At 49.4% G+C, this 20,895-nt stretch overlaps 1 protein-coding gene across 2 annotated transcripts in view; it reads right to left on the bottom strand.

The window, feature by feature from the left end:
* Positions 1-517: 517 nt before the first annotated feature.
* The window catches only part of RECQL4 (RecQ like helicase 4), a 58,435-nt gene continuing 38,057 nt past the window's right edge, over positions 518-20,895 (bottom strand). For both annotated transcript variants that reach the window (XM_072139053.1, XM_072139052.1), the window contains exons 9-21: positions 12,334-12,417; positions 12,010-12,198; positions 11,758-11,940; positions 9,996-10,179; positions 9,584-9,861; positions 9,052-9,189; positions 8,789-8,963; positions 8,470-8,599; positions 8,212-8,384; positions 7,714-7,900; positions 7,358-7,499; positions 945-1,053; positions 518-713 (exon numbers count right to left, since the gene is read on the bottom strand). In XM_072139053.1, coding sequence (XP_071995154.1) covers positions 592-713; positions 945-1,053; positions 7,358-7,499; positions 7,714-7,900; positions 8,212-8,384; positions 8,470-8,599; positions 8,789-8,963; positions 9,052-9,189; positions 9,584-9,861; positions 9,996-10,179; positions 11,758-11,940; positions 12,010-12,198; positions 12,334-12,417 — 2,094 coding nt within the window. In that variant the 3' untranslated portion in view covers positions 518-591. The remainder of the gene's footprint in view (positions 714-944; positions 1,054-7,357; positions 7,500-7,713; positions 7,901-8,211; positions 8,385-8,469; positions 8,600-8,788; positions 8,964-9,051; positions 9,190-9,583; positions 9,862-9,995; positions 10,180-11,757; positions 11,941-12,009; positions 12,199-12,333; positions 12,418-20,895) is intronic.

The following is a 20,895-nucleotide window of genomic DNA, read 5'->3' on the forward strand; positions in this document are numbered from 1 at the left end:
TGGTCCATCTGACACAGACACATCAGTCCTGGACGCTGTATACAGATCATCAGACAGCCCCTAGACACATCAGCCCTGGACGCTGTATACAGTTCATCAGACTGCTCCTAGACACATCAGCCCTGGACGCTGTATACAGATCATCAGACTGCTCCTAGACACATCAGCCCTGGACGCTGTATACAGTTCATCAGACTGCCCCTAGACACATCAGCCCTGGACGCTGTATACAGTTCATCAGACTGCTCCTAGACACATCAGCCCTGGATGCTGTATACAGTTCATCAGACTGCTCCTAGACACATCAGCCCTGGACACTGTATACAGTTCATCAGACTGCTCCTAGACACATCAGCCCTGGACGCTGTATACAGTTCATCAGACTGCTCCTAGACAGATCAGCCCTGGACGCTGAATACAGTTCATCAGACTGCCCCTAGACACATCAGTCCTGGATGGAGGGGTGGGAATCAGGACCCGTCACATGGCTTCATGTATTTGGAGACACATCCGCATATTAACAATCATATAATACTTTATTATAAATAACAGAAATTCTGTACAATCCTAGAGGTCCTCTGGATCTACACGTCACTTCAATCTGATAATTTCCTCCTTACACAACTGCATCACTTTGTTAAAATCCAAATGTAGATATTTCCTCCAGAAGCGTCGGTCTCTTCCATAGATCTGCGCCGGATAACACGGACTGCCTGCAGGACAACACAACATTAATAGAGCGGCTTGTTCATGCTGCAGGGTGATGGTGTCCGGCACTGATCCCACCGGACCAGAGCCTCCATCGTTAGAAATCGTCATCTTCTACATTATAACAACCCAAGAGAGGAATCCCAGGAAGCCAATACATTTTCGGACAAGTCCTAATCATTATCGTACACAAAGTCTGTAACCCCTAGACTGAGAAGAATTTTGGAATTACCCACCTATCCCATGGAAGATGCGGGCGATTGCTCTTCCCGAGAAGCGTTCATCCTGATGAATAGATAGGAAGAGACGGGTGTCACTGCAGACCTGCTCCTTCCAGTCTTCAGCCTAAGCAGATAAGAGAGACAAAGCGTCATGTAGCGAGGCCTGGAGCTCCCGGAGTCTGTACCTCTACCACCCTAACCCTAATGAGAAACCAAGAGAACAGGAATGGAGTTCACTGAAAATCATCCAGCACCGTGTGAAACATTTTCAAAGTTTGGGGGCCTGTAAAAAAAAAAAAAAAAAAAAAAAAAATCCCTCATACTTACCTTCTCTGTCACTCCCACACGTGGAAGGCTGTGGCAGAGCTGGCAGGAAATTCTGTGTCCTGATTGGCTGGGTCCAACCCACTTCAGGAAAAGCGGAGAGGATTTTACAGATATGACCGATAGATATACCAGGGTGCATCTCAGGGGAGGAAGAAGCCAGCAGGGCTGACCCTCTGCCCCCCTATAATGGGCCCCTGGTGATGAGCAATCGGCCCCTTTTCTCAGTGTTGAGTGGAAGCAGCTTTGGAGCTGGTGCAGCCAGGAGAATTCTTGGGAAGTTCCTCACCCCTGGATTTGGGAACCCTCTGCCTCTTCCTTGCAGATCCCCTTCAGTTCCCTCAGGTTTGATGGTGAACGTTGGTGGGGTCCGGGCAGTGGCTGGGCCGGTCATTAATGGTCACAGAGATGTTCTGGAGCCTCTGCTGTGGTATTTTAGCTGTGGGCTTAGGGTCATTATCTTGTTGGAAGGTTCAGCCCAGTCTGAGGTCCAGAGCCCTCTATAGGAGGTTTTCATCCAGGATCTCCTCTTCTTTGCTTCCATTAGATCCAGTGGTCCCACTGTTGGGAATGTATTTGGCAGGAGAGGAGCAGCGCCTGGTTTTCTCCACCGCTTAGAATTAAAGGGGTTTTCCCTTGAAGACAGGATTCTTAAATATACTCAGGATAACAAAATAACACATTCTCCAATTCTCTGTAATTAACAAAAATCCAGCATTTCACAAATCTAATTCTAGTCTATCAGTCCTGGTGTACACAATTTCAGTTGCCTCTGGTTTCTGACCCTGTATCTTCTAACTTTATGGTCGGCAGCCATCTTACCTGACGCTGCCCCATCATTCCAGGATGAAAGCACACTGATACACAGACACCTCCCGCCTGCAAACAACAGCAGCAGCGATAAAAGAGCTAAAAACTACAGGCAGGCGAGTTCTTTTTCCGGGGAGGGAGGCACAGTAGATCTGATAGTGTGGGCGCAGAGTTGTCTGTGACTGTGTCATTGTGTGTTATATCCATCTCATGGATTTCTCATCTCTGATCTGTCTCATCTCTTTCTATGTGTCAGATACTAGCGAGAAGGTAAATGAAAGTCTTCATAACCCTGGACCCTGATAATCTAAGCACATTGTCAGCACACAGCATCTCACAGCACAGAGGGATCATGAAGTGTCTGCTCAGAGAGTCCCCATTCACAGCATCTCACTGCACAGAGGGATCATGAAGTGTCTGTTCAGAGAGTCCCCACTCACAGCACAGAGGGATCATGAAGTGTCTGCTCAGAGTCCCCGCTCACACTCTGGAATCTTACACCGACCCTCACTGAGTGATAGGAGCCAAAACACCAATAACACTGAGTAACATTGTAAAGTAAGGGGTTAAAAATGATCTTTAATATGTGTGAATCATTAGGGGATTGAAATGTGAGAATTTTCTTTTGTGGGAAAACCCCTTTAACACCAAAAAGTTCAGTCTTCATCACATCAGAGCAGAGAATCTTATCCCTCATATTCTAGGGTCATTCATGTGTTTTGCATCCTGTATGCGGCTTTCATATGTCTTGTACTGAGGAGAAGCTTAGAGACATAAAGCCCCGACTGCTGGAGGCTGCAGTGATGGGCAACCCCCCCCCCATCTCCCTCTCCTGCAGTGATGGGCAACCCCCCCCCCCCAATCTCCCTCTACTGCAGTGATGGGCGACCCCCCCCCCCATCTCCCTCTACTGCAGTGATGGGCGACCCCCCCCCCATCTCCCTCTACTGCAGTGATGGGCGACCCCCCCCCCATCTCCCTCTCCTGCAGTGATGGGCGACCCCCCCCCATCTCCCTCTCCTGCAGTGATGGGCGACCCCCCCCCCCATCTCCCTCTACTGCAGTGATGGGCAACCCCCCCCATCTCCCTCTCCTGCAGTGATGGGCGACCCCCCCCATCTCCCTCTCCTGCAGTGATGGGCGACCCCCATCTCCCTCCTGCAGTGATAGGTGACCCCCATCTCCCTCCTGCAGTGATGGGCGACCCCCATCTCCCTCCTGCTGTGATAGGCGACCCCCATCTCCCTCCTGCTGTGATAGGCGACCCCCCCCATCTCCCTCTCCTGCAGTGATGGGCGACCCCCCCATCTCCCTCTCCTGCAGTGATGGGCGACCCCCCCATCTCCCTCTCCTGCAGTGATGGGCGACCCCCCCATCTCCCTCTCCTGCAGTGATGGGCGACCCCCCCATCTCCCTCTCCTGCAGTGATGGGCGACCCCCCCATCTCCCTCTCCTGCAGTGATAGGTGACCCCCATCTCCCTCCTGCAGTGATAGGTGACCCCCATCTCCCCTCCTGCAGTGATAGGTGTCCCCCATCTCCCCTCCTGCAGTGATAGGTGTCCCCCATCTCCCCTCCTGCAGTGATAGGTGACCCCCATCTCCTTCCTGCAGTGATAGGTGACCCCCATCTCCTTCCTGCAGTGATAGGTGACCCCCATCTCCTTCCTGCAGTGATAGGTGACCCCCATCTCCCTCCTGCAGTGATAGGTGACCCCCCATCTCCCTCCTGCAGTGATAGGTGACCCCCATCTCCCTCCTGCAGTGATAGGTGACCCCCATCTCCCCTCCTGCAGTGATAGGTGACTCCCATCTCCCTCCTGCAGTGATAGGTGACTCCCATCTCCCTCCTGCAGTGATAGGTGACCCCCATCTCCCTCCTGCAGTGATAGGTGACCCCCATCTCCCCTCCTGCAGTGATAGGTGACCCCCATCTCCCTCCAGCAGTGATAGGTGACCCCCATCTCCCTCCTGCAGTGATAGGTGACCCCCCATCTCCCTCCTGCAGTGATAGGTGACCCCCATCTCCCTCCTGCAGTGATAGGTGACCCCCATCTCCCCTCCTGCAGTGATAGGTGACTCCCATCTCCCTCCTGCAGTGATAGGTGACTCCCATCTCCCTCCTGCAGTGATAGGTGACCCCCATCTCCCTCCTGCAGTGATAGGTGACCCCCATCTCCCCTCCAGCAGTGATAGGTGACCCCCATCTCCCTCCAGCAGTGATAGGTGACCCCCATCTCCCTCCTGCAGTGATAGGTGACCCCCCATCTCCCTCCTGCAGTGATAGGTGACCCCCATCTCCCTCCTGCAGTGATAGGTGACCCCCATCTCCCTCCTGCAGTGATAGGTGACTCCCATCTCCCTCCTGCAGTGATAGGTGACTCCCATCTCCCTCCTGCAGTGATAGGTGACCCCCATCTCCCTCCTGCAGTGATAGGTGACCCCCATCTCCCCTCCTGCAGTGATAGGTGACCCCCATCTCCCCTCCTGCAGTGATAGGTGACCCCCATCTCCCTCCTGCAGTGATAGGTGACTCCCATCTCCCCTCCTGCAGTGATAGGTGACTCCCATCTCCCTCTCCTGCAGTGATAGGTGACTCCCATCTCCCTCTCCTGCAGTGATAGGTGACCCCCATCTCCCTCCTGCAGTGATAGGTGACCCCCATCTCCCCTCCTGCAGTGATAGGTGACCCCCATCTCCCCTCCTGCAGTGATAGGTGACCCCCATCTCCCCTCCTGCAGTGATAGGTGACCCCCCATCTCCCCTCCTGCAGTGATAGGTGACCCCCATCTCCCTCCTGCAGTGATAGGTGACCCCCCATCTCCCCTCCTGCAGTGATAGGTGACCCCCATCTCCCTCCTGCAGTGATAGGTGACCCCCATCTCCCCTCCTGCAGTGATAGGTGACCCCCATCTCACCTCCTGCAGTGATAGGTGACCCCCATCTCCCTCCTGCAGTGATAGGTGACCCCCATCTCCCTCCTGCAGTGATAGGTGACCCCCATCTCCCCTCCTGCAGTGATAGGTGACCCCCATCTCCCCTCCTGCAGTGATAGGTGACCTCCCATCCCCCTCCTGCATCTCTGGAGCTCAGCCACAGGGATGTTGGGGTCTTCTTTGCCTCTCACCAAGGCTCTTTTCCCATGATTTGGCTGGAGGACCAGGGAGAGTTGTGGTCCCAAACTTCTACCATGTAAGGCTTATGGAGGTCACTGTGCTCTTAGGAACCTTGGATCTGTGTCTGGTCACAATTCTGCCTTTGAACTCCTTGGGCAGTTCCTTAGACCTCATGTGCTGTGACATGCCTGTGAGCTGTGAGGTCGTCTATAGAAAGGTCTGCGCCTTTCCAAATCAAGTTAATTGAAGACAGCTGGACTCCAATGAAGGAGAACCATCTCATGAAGGAAATGCACAGCATGTGAGTTGCATATGAGAGTCACGACAAAGGGGCTGAATACTAATCACCAGGGGAGATTTCAGTTTTTCTTATTTAATAAAGTAGAAAAAATATCTACATTTCAGTTTTTTTCTGACCAGATGGGGACAGAAGGCACATTAATGAGAAATTTAAAGGGGTCTGAATCATTTCTATACCCACTCTTTGTATCGTTGTTAACCAGTTAAGGACCGGGCCCTTTCCTGTTTTTTCATTTCCATTTTTCACTCGCCACCTTCAAAAGTCTATAACTTTTTTATTTCTACACATAGAGAGCTGTGTGACGGCTTGTTTTCTGCGTAACAAATTGCACTTCATAGTGACGGTATGTAATATTGCATGCCGTGTACTGGGAACCGGGAAAAAAATTCCAAATGTAGTGAAAATGGTGAAAAAACGCATCTGCACCGTTTTCCTGTGGGCTTGGATTTTACAGCTTTCACTGTGCGCCCATGTGACATGTCTACTTTATTCTTTAGGTTGGTACGATTACGGGGATACCAAATTTGTGCAGGTTTTATAATGTTTTCATACATTTACAAAAATTAAAACCTCCTGTACAAATTTTTTTTTTTTATATAGTCATCTTCTGGCGCTAATAACTTTTTTATACTTTGGTGTACGGAGCTGTGGGTGGTGTCATTTTTTGCGACATTTGATAATATTTTCAATGATATCATTTTTAGGACTATACGACCTTTTGATCACTTTTTATAGATTTTTTAAAATATTTTTCAAAATGGCAAAAAAGTGCCATTTTCGATTTTGGGCGCTATTTTCCGTTACGGGATTAAACGAATATAAAAACCGTTCATATATTTTGATAGATCGGGCATTTTCGGACGCGTCGATACCTGATGTGTTTATGATTTTTACTGTTTATTTATATTTATGTCAGTTCTAGGGAAAGGGGGGGAATTTGAAATTTTAGGGGTTTTTTTATTATATTTTTTTTAACTTTTTTTTATTTTTAGGGTTAGGGTTTCAGACTCCCTAGAGTACATTAACCCTAGGTTGTCTGATCGATCCTATCACATACTACCATACTACAGTATGGCAGTATATGGGGATTTTCCTCCTCATTCATTACAATGTGCTATCAGCACATTGTAATGAAGGGGTTAAACGAAATAGCCTCGGGTCTTCGGAAGACCCGAGGCTACCATGGAGACGGATCGCCGCTCCCCGATGACGTCACGGTAGGTGACGATCCTAGGCAGGATGGCGGCGCCGCTATCTTTTTGAGGCTGCCGGCGGCCATCGCTGTGATAACACCCGCGTGCCGGCACCGATCGCGGGTGTTACCGGTAAGTCTTTGGTGCAATATGCAGCAAAGACTTACCGGCTATGGAGAGGGCTCAGCCCGTCAGCCCTCTCCATGCAGCGCGACCCGACCGCTGAATACACGGCGGGCGGTCGCGAACCAGTTAAAGGCTCTATCCAGCTGTGCTAAAAAAAGAAAAAAAAAAAAAAGTATAATTTTGCAGTTACTCTTTATTTTGGATGTCCTGGAGTCCAGACCATGGCGGTGGTTCATAACAGAACTGGAGGCCGGTAGAAATCTACAGAGATACTGGCGAGATTATGGACTTGCTTCATCTAGCAGTAGCCTCAGCTCATATTGGGGATACTGCACCCACAACCTGGCATCAGCAGCCACTCACTACAGCGGAGGCGCAGGTCCTTTATTTCTCTACAGAAATATTAATTTGCTGCCAACATCTGCACCTACCTGACTCCAAAATCATGTGGCCACCATGGGCGTTCTTGACATAAATGAAGCGTGCATTCGACTTGCAGCATATTCACAATCTCTCGGCTAACTGTGTGTGCTGCCAGACGATTATGTTAGGTCACGCACCTTCACCTGACTGAGGTCGTCCTCTTCAGTCTCGCCAACAAGATTCCTGCCCTCAAAATAGTGGAGGATGAGAGTCTTCAGCTGTGCACTGCGCTCAACATTCACCTTGTCGGCACAGGCTGCACTGCTCCTGTATGACACGCTGCCGCACAACACAAAGAGAGGTCAAGAGGTGTCATTACTACAGCGCCAACAGGGGGCGCACAGGAGCAAACATGGAAGATTAGAAGGAGGACAGTACAGAGGAGAGACAGACAACATGATAGATTATAGCGTGGGAAGATTCACCCTTCTTGTTTAAGGGTGGTGCTACCCACTAATAACCCAACTATGTGGACTCTGTGTGGGGAACGCACCTATGGAATACCCCATAGCAGGTCTTTAGTTGGCTCAGGGCTGTCGCTTCTCTGGATGTCACTTTCTGGTACAATAAATCACACACTTCTTCCAGCTCCTCGTTTGTGAGATCCCCGTAAGACCGAAAGTGGAAGGAGAGTTTACTGAACTCCACCATCACCCCGCTCCGGCCTGAACCACGAAAACCTGGGACAAAACCAATGACATAAGAGGATATCTATTATGTGAAAAATGCAGCGAGTGAGAGCACAGAGAACCCTCTGTATGTAGTGGCTGGAGCACCATGCTGGCCATCCAGTCACATACGCTACAAGTGGCACCGTGCAGAGGTGGCACAATCCTCCAAATCCAGTGATCTATGGAGGAGGATAGGAGTTGGAAGAAGACTTCTACAAGCCCGCCATTGTGAACCCTGAGCCACAGGTTCATAGGGATGCCATGAAACCAGAGCCATGGCGCTACAGGCGCACAAGCCCGTCACCATAGAGGTCACTTGCCTCCTGAGGTTTCAGCATTCCACTGCAGATCTCGAAGCGCTCTTTTCACAGGGAAAACTTCCCAACCCATGGAGTCCGCCAGCTCAACAACATTAAACTCCACAGAGCTCACGTGTGTGTGATCAACACCAGAGAGACGCTCGCGAGCAAGGGCAACAGCCACCGGCGGGCACCTGCAGGGCAACAAGAACATGATCCAGGTACTGCACAGAAAAGCTGACGTCACTCCACCTGCTCTCACATCAAGGATAGAGTTACCTGCGAGCCAACGTACGAAGCTGCTGCGGACCACTGTAACACGTTACACGACATGCAGAGAGGGTGGGGTGCAGAAGTTCCAACCAGCGACACTCGTGGAGCTCCAAATAACACAGAAGAGTCTCTATACCTACAAGAGGAAGGTGCAATGACTGGATACTATAGATAGAGGAGAAGAGATGATGAGTGGATACTACAGGAGTGATGACCTTGGCTAGTGTGTGGCTGGCCTGGAAGTAAAGCTTCAGTCAGTTTTAGGACTGTGCCGTCATAATGTTGTGAGGGTCCATTGTGCGGAAAGAGGTCTCTGCTCACTTACTTTCCTCTCGGACATCTAGTGCTTGCACCGTCTCCTCGATGGGCAGCGCCCGCTCATGGCGGTGACACAATCGCTCCATCAGCTTTTCTGTAGTGGTTGCACGCTCTTCCTCCCTTTCATCAACTTCACAATTCTCCAAGAAATCAATCATCTCTGAATCGCCTACCTCGCATCCCTGCAGACAGATGAAGAGGGATGGCGGCCATCAGTGTGGGGTTACACATGGTGATCATTTAGTGGAGCGTGTCTGAGTGTGCGCTCACCCTGCTCAGCGCTGCCCGCTTATTCTGCAACTCACGGCACCGGCATTCAGGGAAGACTCTCTGCACCAGCTTCTTGACAGTGAAGTAATCCACAGAGTCGGCATAGACATGGCGCCGCAGCTCATCCAGATCCTGAGACTACAGAGCAACATCACAGGACACCCAATCTTCATATACGGTCACACCCCAAGGAGGGCCAGGCGCGCGGCGCGGGGAGGAGGGCCAGGCGCGCGGTGCGGGGAGGAGGGCCAGGCGTGCGGCGCGGGGAGGAGGGCCAGGCGCGCGGCGCGGGGAGGAGGGCCAGGCGCGCGGCGCGGGGAGGGGGGCCAGGCGCGCGTCGCGGGGAGGGGGGCCAGGCGTGCGTCGCGGGGAGGGGGGCCAGGCGTGCGTCGCGGGGAGGAGGGCCAGGCGCGAGGCGCGGGAGGGGGGCCAGGCGCGGGGAGGAGGGCCAGGCGCGCGGCGCGGGGAGGAGGGCCAGGCGTGCGGCCAGGCATGCGGTGAGTAGAAGTTTTCTACTCTAGTTTGCACGAACCTCAGGATCGAGGAACAGATGACAGTGAGCATCTTTGCCGTCTCGCCCGGCTCTGCCAATTTCCTGGACGTAGCTCTCAAAGTTTTTTGGCATATTATAGTGAATGATCCCTCTGACGTCAGACTTGTCCAGACCCATTCCGAATGCCACTGTAGCCACCACAATCCGCAGCTGGCCACTCATGAAGTTGTTCTGCACTCGCCGGCGCTCGGCAGAGGACAGACCGGCATGATAAGAGTCCGCCATCCACTTCAGGGGCCGCCGGATCTTCTTTTTGGCTGAACAGAAAATTCACATGTACCTTAATAATGCGTCATGTTAATCATAATACAAGTGCAGACACAAATCTTATCTAGATGTCCCCACTGCTGCAGAAATCCAGCCATGGAGAGAACATCTCCACACATCTCACCTTCAATCTTCTTCCTGTCCTGAGGTTCATCACCTTCATTATTCTCCGTTTTAGTGACAGTCACCCCCTGCAGGCAGATGCGCAGCATGGCCGCCAGGCGCTGGGTCTCCTCCCTCCGTGTACAATATATGATTATGGAGTCTAAACTTCCAAATCGCTCTGCCTTCAAAAGAGTGACGAGAGCCTAGAGGGGAGAAGCACGAGGGAGAGTGACGTGAGCCTAGAGGGGAGAAGCACGAGGGAGAGTGACGAGAGCCTAGAGGGGAGAAGCGCGAGGGAGAGTGAGAGAGTGACGAGAGCCTAGAGGGGAGAAGCGCGAGGGAGAGTGACGAGAGCCTAGAGGGGAGAAGCACGAGGGAGAGTGACGAGAGCCTAGAGGGGAGAAGCACGAGGGAGAGTAACGAGAGCCTAGAGGGGAGAAGCACGAGGTAGAGTGACGAGAGCCTAGAGGGGAGAAGCACGAGGGAGAGTGACGAGAGCCTAGAGGGGAAAAGCACGAGGGAGAGTGACGAGAGCCTAGAGGGGAAAAGCACGAGGGAGAGTGACGAGAGCCTAGAGGGGAAAAGCACGAGGGAGAGTGACGAGAGCCTAGAGGGGAAAAGCACGAGGGAGAGTGACGAGAGCCTTGAAGGGAGAAGCGCGAGGGAGAGTGACGAGAGCCTAGAGGGGAGAAGCGCGAGGGAGAGTGACGAGAGCCTAGAGGGGAGAAGCGCGAGGGAGAGTGACGAGAGCCTAGAGGGGAGAAGCGCGAGGGAGAGTGACGAGAGCCTAGAGGGGAGAAGCGCGAGGGAGAGTGACGAGAGCCTAGAGGGGAGAAGCGCGAGGGAGAGTGACGAGAGCCTAGAGGGGAGAAGCGCGAGGGAGAGTGACGAGAGCCTAGAGGGGAGAAGCGCGAGGGAGAGTGACGAGAGCCTAGAGGGGAGAAGCACGAGGGAGAGTGACGAGAGCCTAGAGGGGAGAAGCACGAGGGAGAGTGACGAGAGCCTAGAGGGGAGAAGCACGAGGGAGAGTGACGAGAGCCTAGAGGGGAGAAGCACGAGGGAGAGTGACGAGAGCCTAGAGGGGAGAAGCACGAGGGAGAGTAACGAGAGCCTAGAGGGGAGAAGCACGAGGGAGAGTGACGAGAGCCTAGAGGGGAGAAGCACGAGGGAGAGTGACGAGAGCCTAGAGGGGAGAAGCACGAGGGAGAGTGACGAGAGCCTAGAGGGGAGAAGCGCGAGGGAGAGTGACGAGAGCCTAGAGGGGAGAAGTGCGAGGGAGAGTGACGAGAGCCTAGAGGGGAGAAGCACAAGGGAGAGTGACGAGAGCCTATAGAGCAGACATGAGAGCCGAGTGGAGATAAATGAGATGGGGAAAGTAAATGAACTGATGGAGAGTAAAAAGGCGGAATAAAGGGAGAGAAGGAGGACAGGACCCTACACCCTGCCGAGATGTTGGACTCCTCTAATGCAGGGAGCTTTGCTTTCTAGTATTTCCCTCTCCTTCCTCAGTGGCCTCCACTATGTGATGCTTATTTAACCCTCCCACTGTAATCCACAAGTGAGTGAGATGTATGCGGGGGGCTACAGCTTCACATAGCTCCTTTTTTATTGGAGCATGGCGATGGTATAGGGTGTCTAAATGGGCCAATAAGTTCTATGGGGAACATCTTTTTTAGGAGTATAAGTAGTAAGCTTACTATCTATGGAGACCACTCACTATGGGAGTTATGATATAGGAGAAATGATATTAGGATCACCATTTAGCCCATGAGCTGCATTACCTGGTCTCGATCTCGGTCCATGGACACAGAAAGATGTAGGTTTGGAGGAACTGCAGCCAGTCGCACTGGAAGACCCCCATCATCTGGGACCTGTAGATGGCGAGCAACGTCTTGTGCTGTACTCAAGGTGGCTGTAGCTGTAAGTCCAAGAAGACTGCCAACACCCAGGCGCTCCCGGAGAACCTAACACAAGACAACAGCAAGAATACAGACACCAGAGCAGTGACATCCCCATGGCTGAAGGTCACTCACCTTACAGAGGCGCAGGTAGCATGGACGGAAATTATGGGACCACTCAGAAACACAATGTACTTCATCTATGCAAGCAAAGGCCACTGGAGGGAGCTGGTTAGCAGAGGGCAGACAGCTGGTGCCCGACTGGCCACCTCCAACTAAGGCTTCAGGGGACAACAGGAGGACGTGCACCTTACCCTGACGTACCTACAGCAAGAGCAACCCGTCATAACAACTACTCAGCAGATGAATCTCCAATACACTGGAGAGGACACAGGACTGAGATCAGGGGGTAGATCCTGGACTGGACATAATGGAAGGTGTCCCCATCATCACCATTACCTTCTCCATAGCCGCTTCACGTTGAATCCGGGTCATATTGGAGTGAATGCAGACAGCCTTCAGCTTTGAGGGAAGCCCCGAGACCTGACAAGAGAGATCACAAGGATGTAAAAACCATCACTGCCAAAAGATGTGCCACCCAGGAAATAACCACAGAGGGAACTACAATCAGAATCAGAATCTGTCTGAAGAAGGTCCAGTGCAGACCGAAACATTGCCTACCTGGGGGTTACTGAAAAATACAGCATTAACCTGGGAAGTCATTAACCCTAGATTATTTTTTTGAACAATACAATTTTAAGCTTTCCATAGATATAAAGAATAAACGCACATGCGAATAAAAGCCATTCACTGAAAATATCCACTGTCTGATGTATATAAACAATGTTACAGGGAGAACAATGGAACAAATAAGGCCATGAAGTTAGTTGCATATGAGAAAGGAGTGATAGTATAGTGTATAGAATAGTAAGAGCTGAGACAAATGTCCCAATTATTTAGAAAGTTGGGTATTTTGTGTAAGCAGTGGGCGATATTGAGCTTATTGCCTCTGCTAGGGGGGTGTTTCCAGTGGTTGGCCACTTTATCTTTTGCCATGGGTCTATGAGAGCTGGAAAGGTTATTGGGAAGAGGCAGATTTTAGTTAGTCATTCTGATTTGACATTTCCAGCACTCACATTAGCAGCAGACCTGGGTGGTATCGCGATACATTTGTGTCTGTGAGGGTGTAGTAACAACTATATCTTATCTTGATAGAGTTTAGCTACCTTAGAGCAGTGGTGGCAAACCTATGGCACGGGTGCCAGAGGTGGCACGGGTGGCCATCACCCAGCACAAAGGTCACCATTCAGGGCTCAATACCTTCTCCTGCAGTCAGGACCTGCCACGTTTTGCGCTATTTTAAAGTGACTAGAAGTGCAGGAGGTGCTGGCAGAGATGGATTATCATTGCAGACCCTTCTCTGGACTTGTGATTCATCCTGTTAAGGGACCTTAGAGGGAAACTACAATAATAATCTGCATTTCTCCTTTCTGCTGCACCAGTGTCCTCAGGATGTAAATACGGATGAAACCTGTGAGTTACTTCAGTTACTTTAAATTGGCATTTGGCACTTTGTGAAAAATATGTGGCTTTGGCACTCAGTCCCTACAAGGTTCGCCATCACTGCCTTAGAGGGTACTCGAAACGCTAATGACATTGCTTTTGGGGGTCCAGGCACAGCTGAATGGCCTTTTCTAGGAGTTAGACAAGGATCTTTGTTGGGTTGTGTTGGAGGCGGCCTGTGATTTGGCAGTAATGTAACCAGTGGTTTTATGCTGCCGTTTTCTTATAGGCGCTCTCTCAGGTTTCTTGTGGCGTTTGGCAGCCATGTCATTGTGCTTAGGTTGCATATACCAGCTGTTAGACAAAATGTTGGCCTGAATGAAGGGTTTCTTAGGTTTCCAAATGTAAGACCATGATATCATATGTAAATTTTGGAGTGATGAGACCCGACTAGATCTGTCAATGATTTGCATTTCTGCAGGCAAAGATGGTGAATGGTTTGAAAGAATAAGTATGGTATCATCTGCGGTCAGTGTTTCCTATTTTCATTCCCCATTAGTTCAGCGAGGGGTCTACAGCACCCCTGTCTAGTGTCACCGGATTTCTGTCCCGCATTCATATGGTGCTGTGAAGCCGGTTTGGTCTTTCTTAATGAAAAGTGGCAGCATGTGGAGATTCTACTGGCTAGGATTTTGGTGCATATTTTTAGATCGGCAATAAGTAATGATATTGGCCTGAAGTTCATTGGTCTATCTGGGTTTTTACCAGGCTTTGGAAGGGTTATAATTAACCCCTAGGCACACCTGGAGGTTATAGTACGTCCCTGTCGCTAGATACTTAGCGCACCAGGACATAGTATAACCAAGCCGGTACCAGAAGCAGAGGCTGTCAGCTATCACAGCTGACACTGCGTGCCAACACCTGTGATCGGAGCAAACATGTAACGTGCTCCCGCTATGGATCGGATCCCCCGAAGTCTGCTCCGGTGCTGCCCGATCTCCTTGGCAGTCAGATCCCTTCCTGCATGCTCAGACAGATAAAGTATTGCAGAGCAGTGTATTGGACTTGGACCAATCAGAGCATCGCTGGTTCAAGTATTAAAAACACTAGAGTTAACACAGAATAAATAAAAAATAAATAAAAATATAAGGTCCAGAGCAATGGTTGTGTCTGGAGTGTTAGACTTAATCTCATTTGGATCAATCAAGAACAAAGTCATCACAGGAATCAGAAGACAATCGCCTGCGCGTTTCAGGTAGAAGTTCTACCCTTATCCATGGATAACTTTATATACAATGATCCTAAGTTTAATAGAAGCAAGTTCCATCAGGTGAGCGGAGTCAGTGCTAACGCCTTGAGATTATTAGAGTATTATTATCAGTATTAGAGTATTACTGACCACTAAAGGTTTTATGGTGCCATTCTTTTCAGTACTGGAAGGTGACATCTAATCTTTTATTTAACCCTTTCGGTACTCTGGTTTCAAGGGAGAAAATCCAGTATATTTCCCGATGGAGGAGTTTCCTTCTATGGTCTCCTCCCTGTACTGGTTTACAAACTCTTTCTATGCCCATACACCTGAAAGCACTGCAATCGCCATTATGTGCATTCCCAAAATGCCTTGAAGCCATAGAAATATTTCCGGCTTCCTTATTCTTGGCATCAGATAGATGGCGGCAAATGCAGACTTTTAATGGCCCTGAGAAATATTGCAGATAATGGGATTGCAGCTAATAAAGCGGCCCGGGAGGAAGGTTACAGCATATACACTTAGTCTGGCCACACAGTAGAAAGCCAGGGATCCTTTTATTTTCCACAGAGCTAAATAAGCTGGGAGACAAAACGCTGGCCAACGTGGGAGCTTTCCTAGACACACCGATATTCCCCGGTACATATTATACAATAGTATCATCTGTGAATAGCAATGGCAAGTATCTTTTGATAATTTCCGAATACCGGGAACTAAAGGCTGTGGAAAAAGTGATTGGGCATTCTTGGGATCTAGTCAAAGATCTAGTCTGGTTCCTGTTCTCACTAGTAAGCCGGGTCCTAGGAATCCTACAACATTAGTGGCTCTATTTAGCATCCACGGTGGATACGTCCTATTTTGCAGCCCCTGGCAAATTCTCAGATTTTCTCTTCCATGTATGGTTGATTCCGTACAATTTCTTTTCAGTCTAATACCTACTGGTATATTTTTGATAGTGTGAGATGCCTGACATATGGGGTGATCGATACACATTCCCCACTATTGAGATGGATCTCCAAAAAGCTCCATTTCTCACGCTTACACCCAGAAGTAAATTTTAGATTCATACAATTCCCATTAATATATTCAAGAAATTCAGAAGCCTGCAACTCAGTTCCCTCCCATATCAGTAGCAGGTCGTCGATATAAAGACCATACCACCCGAAAAGGGATGTCCTCCCACATGGAAATACTGGCCAGGGAGGGAGAACATTCCCCCCATGGCCGCTCCACAACACTGAACAAAAAATCTGCCATCAAATAAAAAAAATTTTGGACAGTAAAAATTCCATAATAATTAAGTCCTTAACACACGGATCATAGTTTCTATAGTATGTAAAAAAATATGACAGAGATTTTAACGCAACATCATGTGTAAGGGAAGGGGGATCACCATCTGTGGAGCCTTTTTTCATTTAATCCATTACAAATGTTTAATTTTCCACCCAAAATGAAATTATTGTCCAAAAATGTTACAATTTGTAGACCACACCTCCATTTTGTTTTCACCCCTATAAGACACCTAAAGTCTGCGCTTTTTCATACGTTGAGGGGTGGAGTTTCCATAATGGGGTCCTGTACGGCTCTCGCTATTACTTCGGCCTCTCACAGCAGCTCCATCTAAATACGAGTTTTGGTGATTTTCCCAAAAATGTGAAAAATGGCCCCAAATTCTGGGCCTCATAACATTCTGGTAAAATCTGTGGAATCTTAGAAAACCTTCCACCATAAAGCAGAGATCTGGGAAATGTAAGTGATGAAGTTATCCGGGGGCTGTCACATCTGCAGCAAAACGAGTGAATTTACAACGCGGAAAATAAAGAATTCTTCCAAATTTTTGCCAAATTTAGTTTTTTAAATTACAAACCCTAACTAAACACAAAAGATTTCATCCAAATAAACTAACTTGAAGTACAACGTGTCACGAGAAAACAATCTCTAACTCCCCCGGATGTGTCACAGCGTCCAGAGCTACAAGCACTTATAGTGACACTGGGCCGCGCCCTAAAGGCCAAAAGAGGCAGAGTCCTGAAGGGGTTAAAGACTGTTACACTTCTTTGGGGAGTTCTTTCCGGTCTTCTATAGAGTTTAAAGTTCAATGTGTTGTGGAAAGCGCGGCAGTGTCAGATGCTTTATTGTAGGAGAGGGCTCGCTAGCACCAATTGCGGGTGTTTTCAAAAACATGGGCACTGCCATTTTGCCGCGGATCTTCGCTCCCTGATGACGTCACGGGGAGAGGCAATCCGTTGCCATGACAGCTTCGTGTCTCACGAAGGCCCGAATCTCTCGTTTTGACCCATTCATTATAATGTGCTAATTGCACATTGTAATGAATGAGGAGGAAAATCCCCATATACAGTATGGCAGTATATAATAGGATCGATCAGACAACCTAGGGTTAAAGTACCCTAGGGAGCCTGAAAAATAGTAAAAGTGAAAATAAGAAAAAGTTTTTTAAAAAAAATTATAATACAAAAAACCCCTAAAAATTCAAATCACCCCCCTTTCCCTAGAACTGATATAAATATTAATAAAAACAGTAAAAATCATAAACATATTAGGTATCGCCGCGTCTGAAAATTCCCGATCAAAATATAATAATCGTTTTTCACTGCGTTTAACCAAAAAAATAGCGCCCAAAGTCGAAAATGCCACTTTTTTGCAATTAGGAAAAATATAAAAAAAATTAATAAAAAGTGATCAAAAGGTTGTACAGTCCTAAAAATGATAGCAATGAAAATGCCATCAAAAGTCGCAAAAAATGACACCACCCACAGCTCCGGGCACCAAAGTATGAAAAAGTTATTGGCGCCAGAAGATGGCAAAAACCAAAAAAATATTTTGTACAGGAGGTTTTAATTTTTGTAAATGTATGAAAATATTATAAAACCTATAGAAATTTGGTATCTGTGTAATCGTATTGACCCAAAGAACAAAGTAGACATGTCATTTGAGGCGCACAGTAAAATCCGTAAAATCCAAGCCCACAAGAAAACGTCGCAAATGTGTTTTTTCACCATTTTCACTGCATTTGGAATTTTTTTCCCGCTTCCCAGTACACGGCATGCGATATTACATAGCGTCACTATGAAGTGCAATGTTTTAGGAGAAAAGGTGAACAATTTTAGGGCCATTTTAAATCAAGGAGAAAATGTATACGTACAAGATAGGGACCGGAGGCTTGTACTTAAGTTGAATTTGTATGTAAGTCGGAACTGGTATACCTGCATCCACTGGCTTGCAGTTCTTCTTGTGCAAGCCCTCTGCCCACTGACTGGTAACTAAGGAAGCTAATGCATCCTTACCGGCATGTACTTACTGCATCTGTATGCTATCCTCGGCATCTCCGTGAGCCGCTCCCTCTTTTCGTTCTCTGCCCAATGAGGAGGCAACATTAAATATTGCTGTACAGCACTTAATAAAAGCCACGGTGATGCCGGGGATCACATACGGGTTGCTGATCTCTATGGCCCCAAATCACCTGGAGAAGGGGCCGGGGACTGTGGGGAATTTCGGTGGTTCGCCAGTTTGAAAAAGGCAGTTTCTGGCAATTGGCCCCCTCCTTTCTGGGCGGCCACCTAAGGGTTAGTGGGCAGCCCTACGGCTATAAAAGTTTGAGGACGCGTGGGGGGGGGGCCTCTTTCCTTCTACCTTCAGGATCAACAAGGTGTGAAGTCCAAGACCCCCCCCTACATGCCATCACTTACCCAGCAGCAATGTCCCTGTTACTGGACGAGCAAGTGATGGAGAGAATAGCGAAGGAAGGCGCAGGCTGGCTCGATGTCTTCATCAAGCGCAGCGCTGCCCGGGAAGAACATCAGGGGCCCGGACTGGTGCCTGCTTCACCCCCCCCATAGCAGGCCTGCCGGATGCCTCTGCCCATCGGGCATCGGCCGAACGCGGCACCCGGCTGGCATGCCGCAGCAGTGCTCCCTCCGCTCCTCACCTCCTCCTCCGGTGACCCCTGACGTCCTCCCTGGCGTGTAATCCGCAGCAGCTCCGGAGCGAAGAGAGAGGGCGGCCCGTGCGCCACCTCAGCCCCGGGTCCCCCCCAAGCACCAGGAGATGCGGAGCGGCTGGAAAGAAGAATCCCTCGCCACAGGCAATGGGCTCGCCGGCACCCCACAGCTCCACCGATCAGCGTGGGCCCCGGCCTGTCGCTCCTCCTGGCGGTAAGAAGAGCGGTCCACGCAGATCCCCCCTCCCATCAACCCTATTGTAATCCCCCTTCTTCCTCCCCCAGGCTAAAATCCCCCCTTAGGCAGTGCATCTCCCAATGCCACATTCCAGACACTAGATGTCGCTCCTCCATCCTTTCCCCCCCAATCCCAGCCATGGTAGGAGGGACGCCAGACCCACCACTTACCATCGCCATAGCTACAATTCCTGGGAATTGAGTTGGATACAGTGGAGATTACATTTAGACTCCCAAGCGACAAGATATCTCGCTTTAAGGCAAGAAATAAGCTTTCTTTTAGGCAAACGAAAGTCCACCCTGCGGCAATTCCAGGTCTTACTGGGCCTGCTAAATTTTGCTTGCAGAGTCATCCCAATGGGCCGCGCTTTTTCCCGTCGGTTATCCCTGGCCACGAAAGGAGTAATACAACTAAACACACTTTATTAGAGTGACCAATCCCCTTAAGGAAGATTTGCGGATTTGGCAAGTTTTCCTTCAGGACTTTAACTGGTCTGGGATCCTTCAGGAAGTAGAAACAGACAGAGTTTCTTTAGGCTTGTCCATTTCTGCCACGGGTAGTAGCTTCGCTGCAATCATGGCCAATGATTGGCTGTCTTTATGGTTAAGACAGGGCCTTAATAAAAACACCACCCTCACACACCTTTTTGCATTAGTGGTCGCCATAGAAACGTGGGCTTCGGTTTGGCCAACCAAAGAGTACGTCTGTGGTCTGAAGATCGCGGTTTAGTACACGCACTAAATAGCCTTTCTTCCCCCTTCATACCCGGTACTCGTGTTGCTCCGACACGTAGTCTTGCGGTGCTTACAATCCAACATCTGGCTTAGGGCTAGGCATGTCCCGGAATTTACGAACGATTCGGCTAATGCCTTGTCATGTTCCCAATTCCAGAGCTTCAGAGAACTCCAAGGGTACCCGGCAGAGAAGGGGATTGCTTGCCCCCAGTCCTTATGGAAGCTGGTCGAGAACAGCTTGTAGATTTGTCAAAAGGATCGGTGTCTGCAGCCATGTGGCAGAAGGACTCTTCTTCCTGGAAGCAGTGGCTAGCCATCTCCGGCGGCTCTATACCTGCAGAGAAGGACCAACTTTTAAGGCACTCACTAGATTATCTTTCACACATCAGGAGTCAGGGGGCGTCATTTTATAAGGCAAGGCACAGTTTAGCCGGACTGGCTTTTATGCTAAAAATTCACCACCGTCCTGATGTTACAAAGACATTCACAATAATGCAAATTATGAAGGGCTGGAAAAAAGAAAAAAAAGTCTTCAAGTTTCACGCAGACCGGTATCACTGCCTTTATTCTCCCGTATTATTTCCATCTTGCACTTAGTATGCAGCGATGACTATGAAACTTCCTTATTTAATTCGGCCTTTGCTATAGCCTTTTTGCGGTGCGCTAAGGATCGGGGAACTGGTTCCTCTCAGCGCTGTAAAATCGGGCGGTTTGCTGCAATCAGATGTACTGGTCAGCGATACCGGGGTAAAAATTCGGATTCATTAGTCAAAAACGGATGTTTTTGGTAGAGGAACATGGATTACAATACTTTCCATGTCTTCAAACCCATGCCCGGTTTCTGTGATCCGGAGATATGCCCATATGTGCCCAGCGGGTCAGAATTTTTTACTGCACCTTTTAGGTCCCCCCCTGTCCCGTTTCCAGTTTAGTGCGGTTTTTAAGAAAGCAATTCTCTTTTTGGGTTTAAACCCAAAAGAATTTGGCACTCACTCATTTTGCATCGGTGCGGCGACCACGGCGCACTCTTGTGGCATGAGTGAGGAAGCAATAAAAACACTCGGAAGATGGAAGTCAGATTGTTTTAAGGCATACATCCGACCAGATCTCAATCCCCCGTTTTAACTTAATGTAACGTTAGCTTTTAATTCTAGGCTGTGCTATCATTCGTTTTGTATTTTTCAGGCCAGTTGACCCATGTATGGATTGTTGGGGATTCCTTCATCCACTGGGAACAGCGGAGGGCGAAAACTCGCCCATGCGGTGTGAATTTAGGTCTCAAAGATGCTAGGGTGCGCTGGCGTGGCGTGTGCGGCATGCGTTGGACACAGGTTCTTCC

The sequence above is a fragment of the Engystomops pustulosus genome, chromosome 2 (genome assembly GCF_040894005.1).
Source record: "Engystomops pustulosus chromosome 2, aEngPut4.maternal, whole genome shotgun sequence".
Taxonomy (NCBI): domain Eukaryota; kingdom Metazoa; phylum Chordata; class Amphibia; order Anura; family Leptodactylidae; genus Engystomops; species Engystomops pustulosus.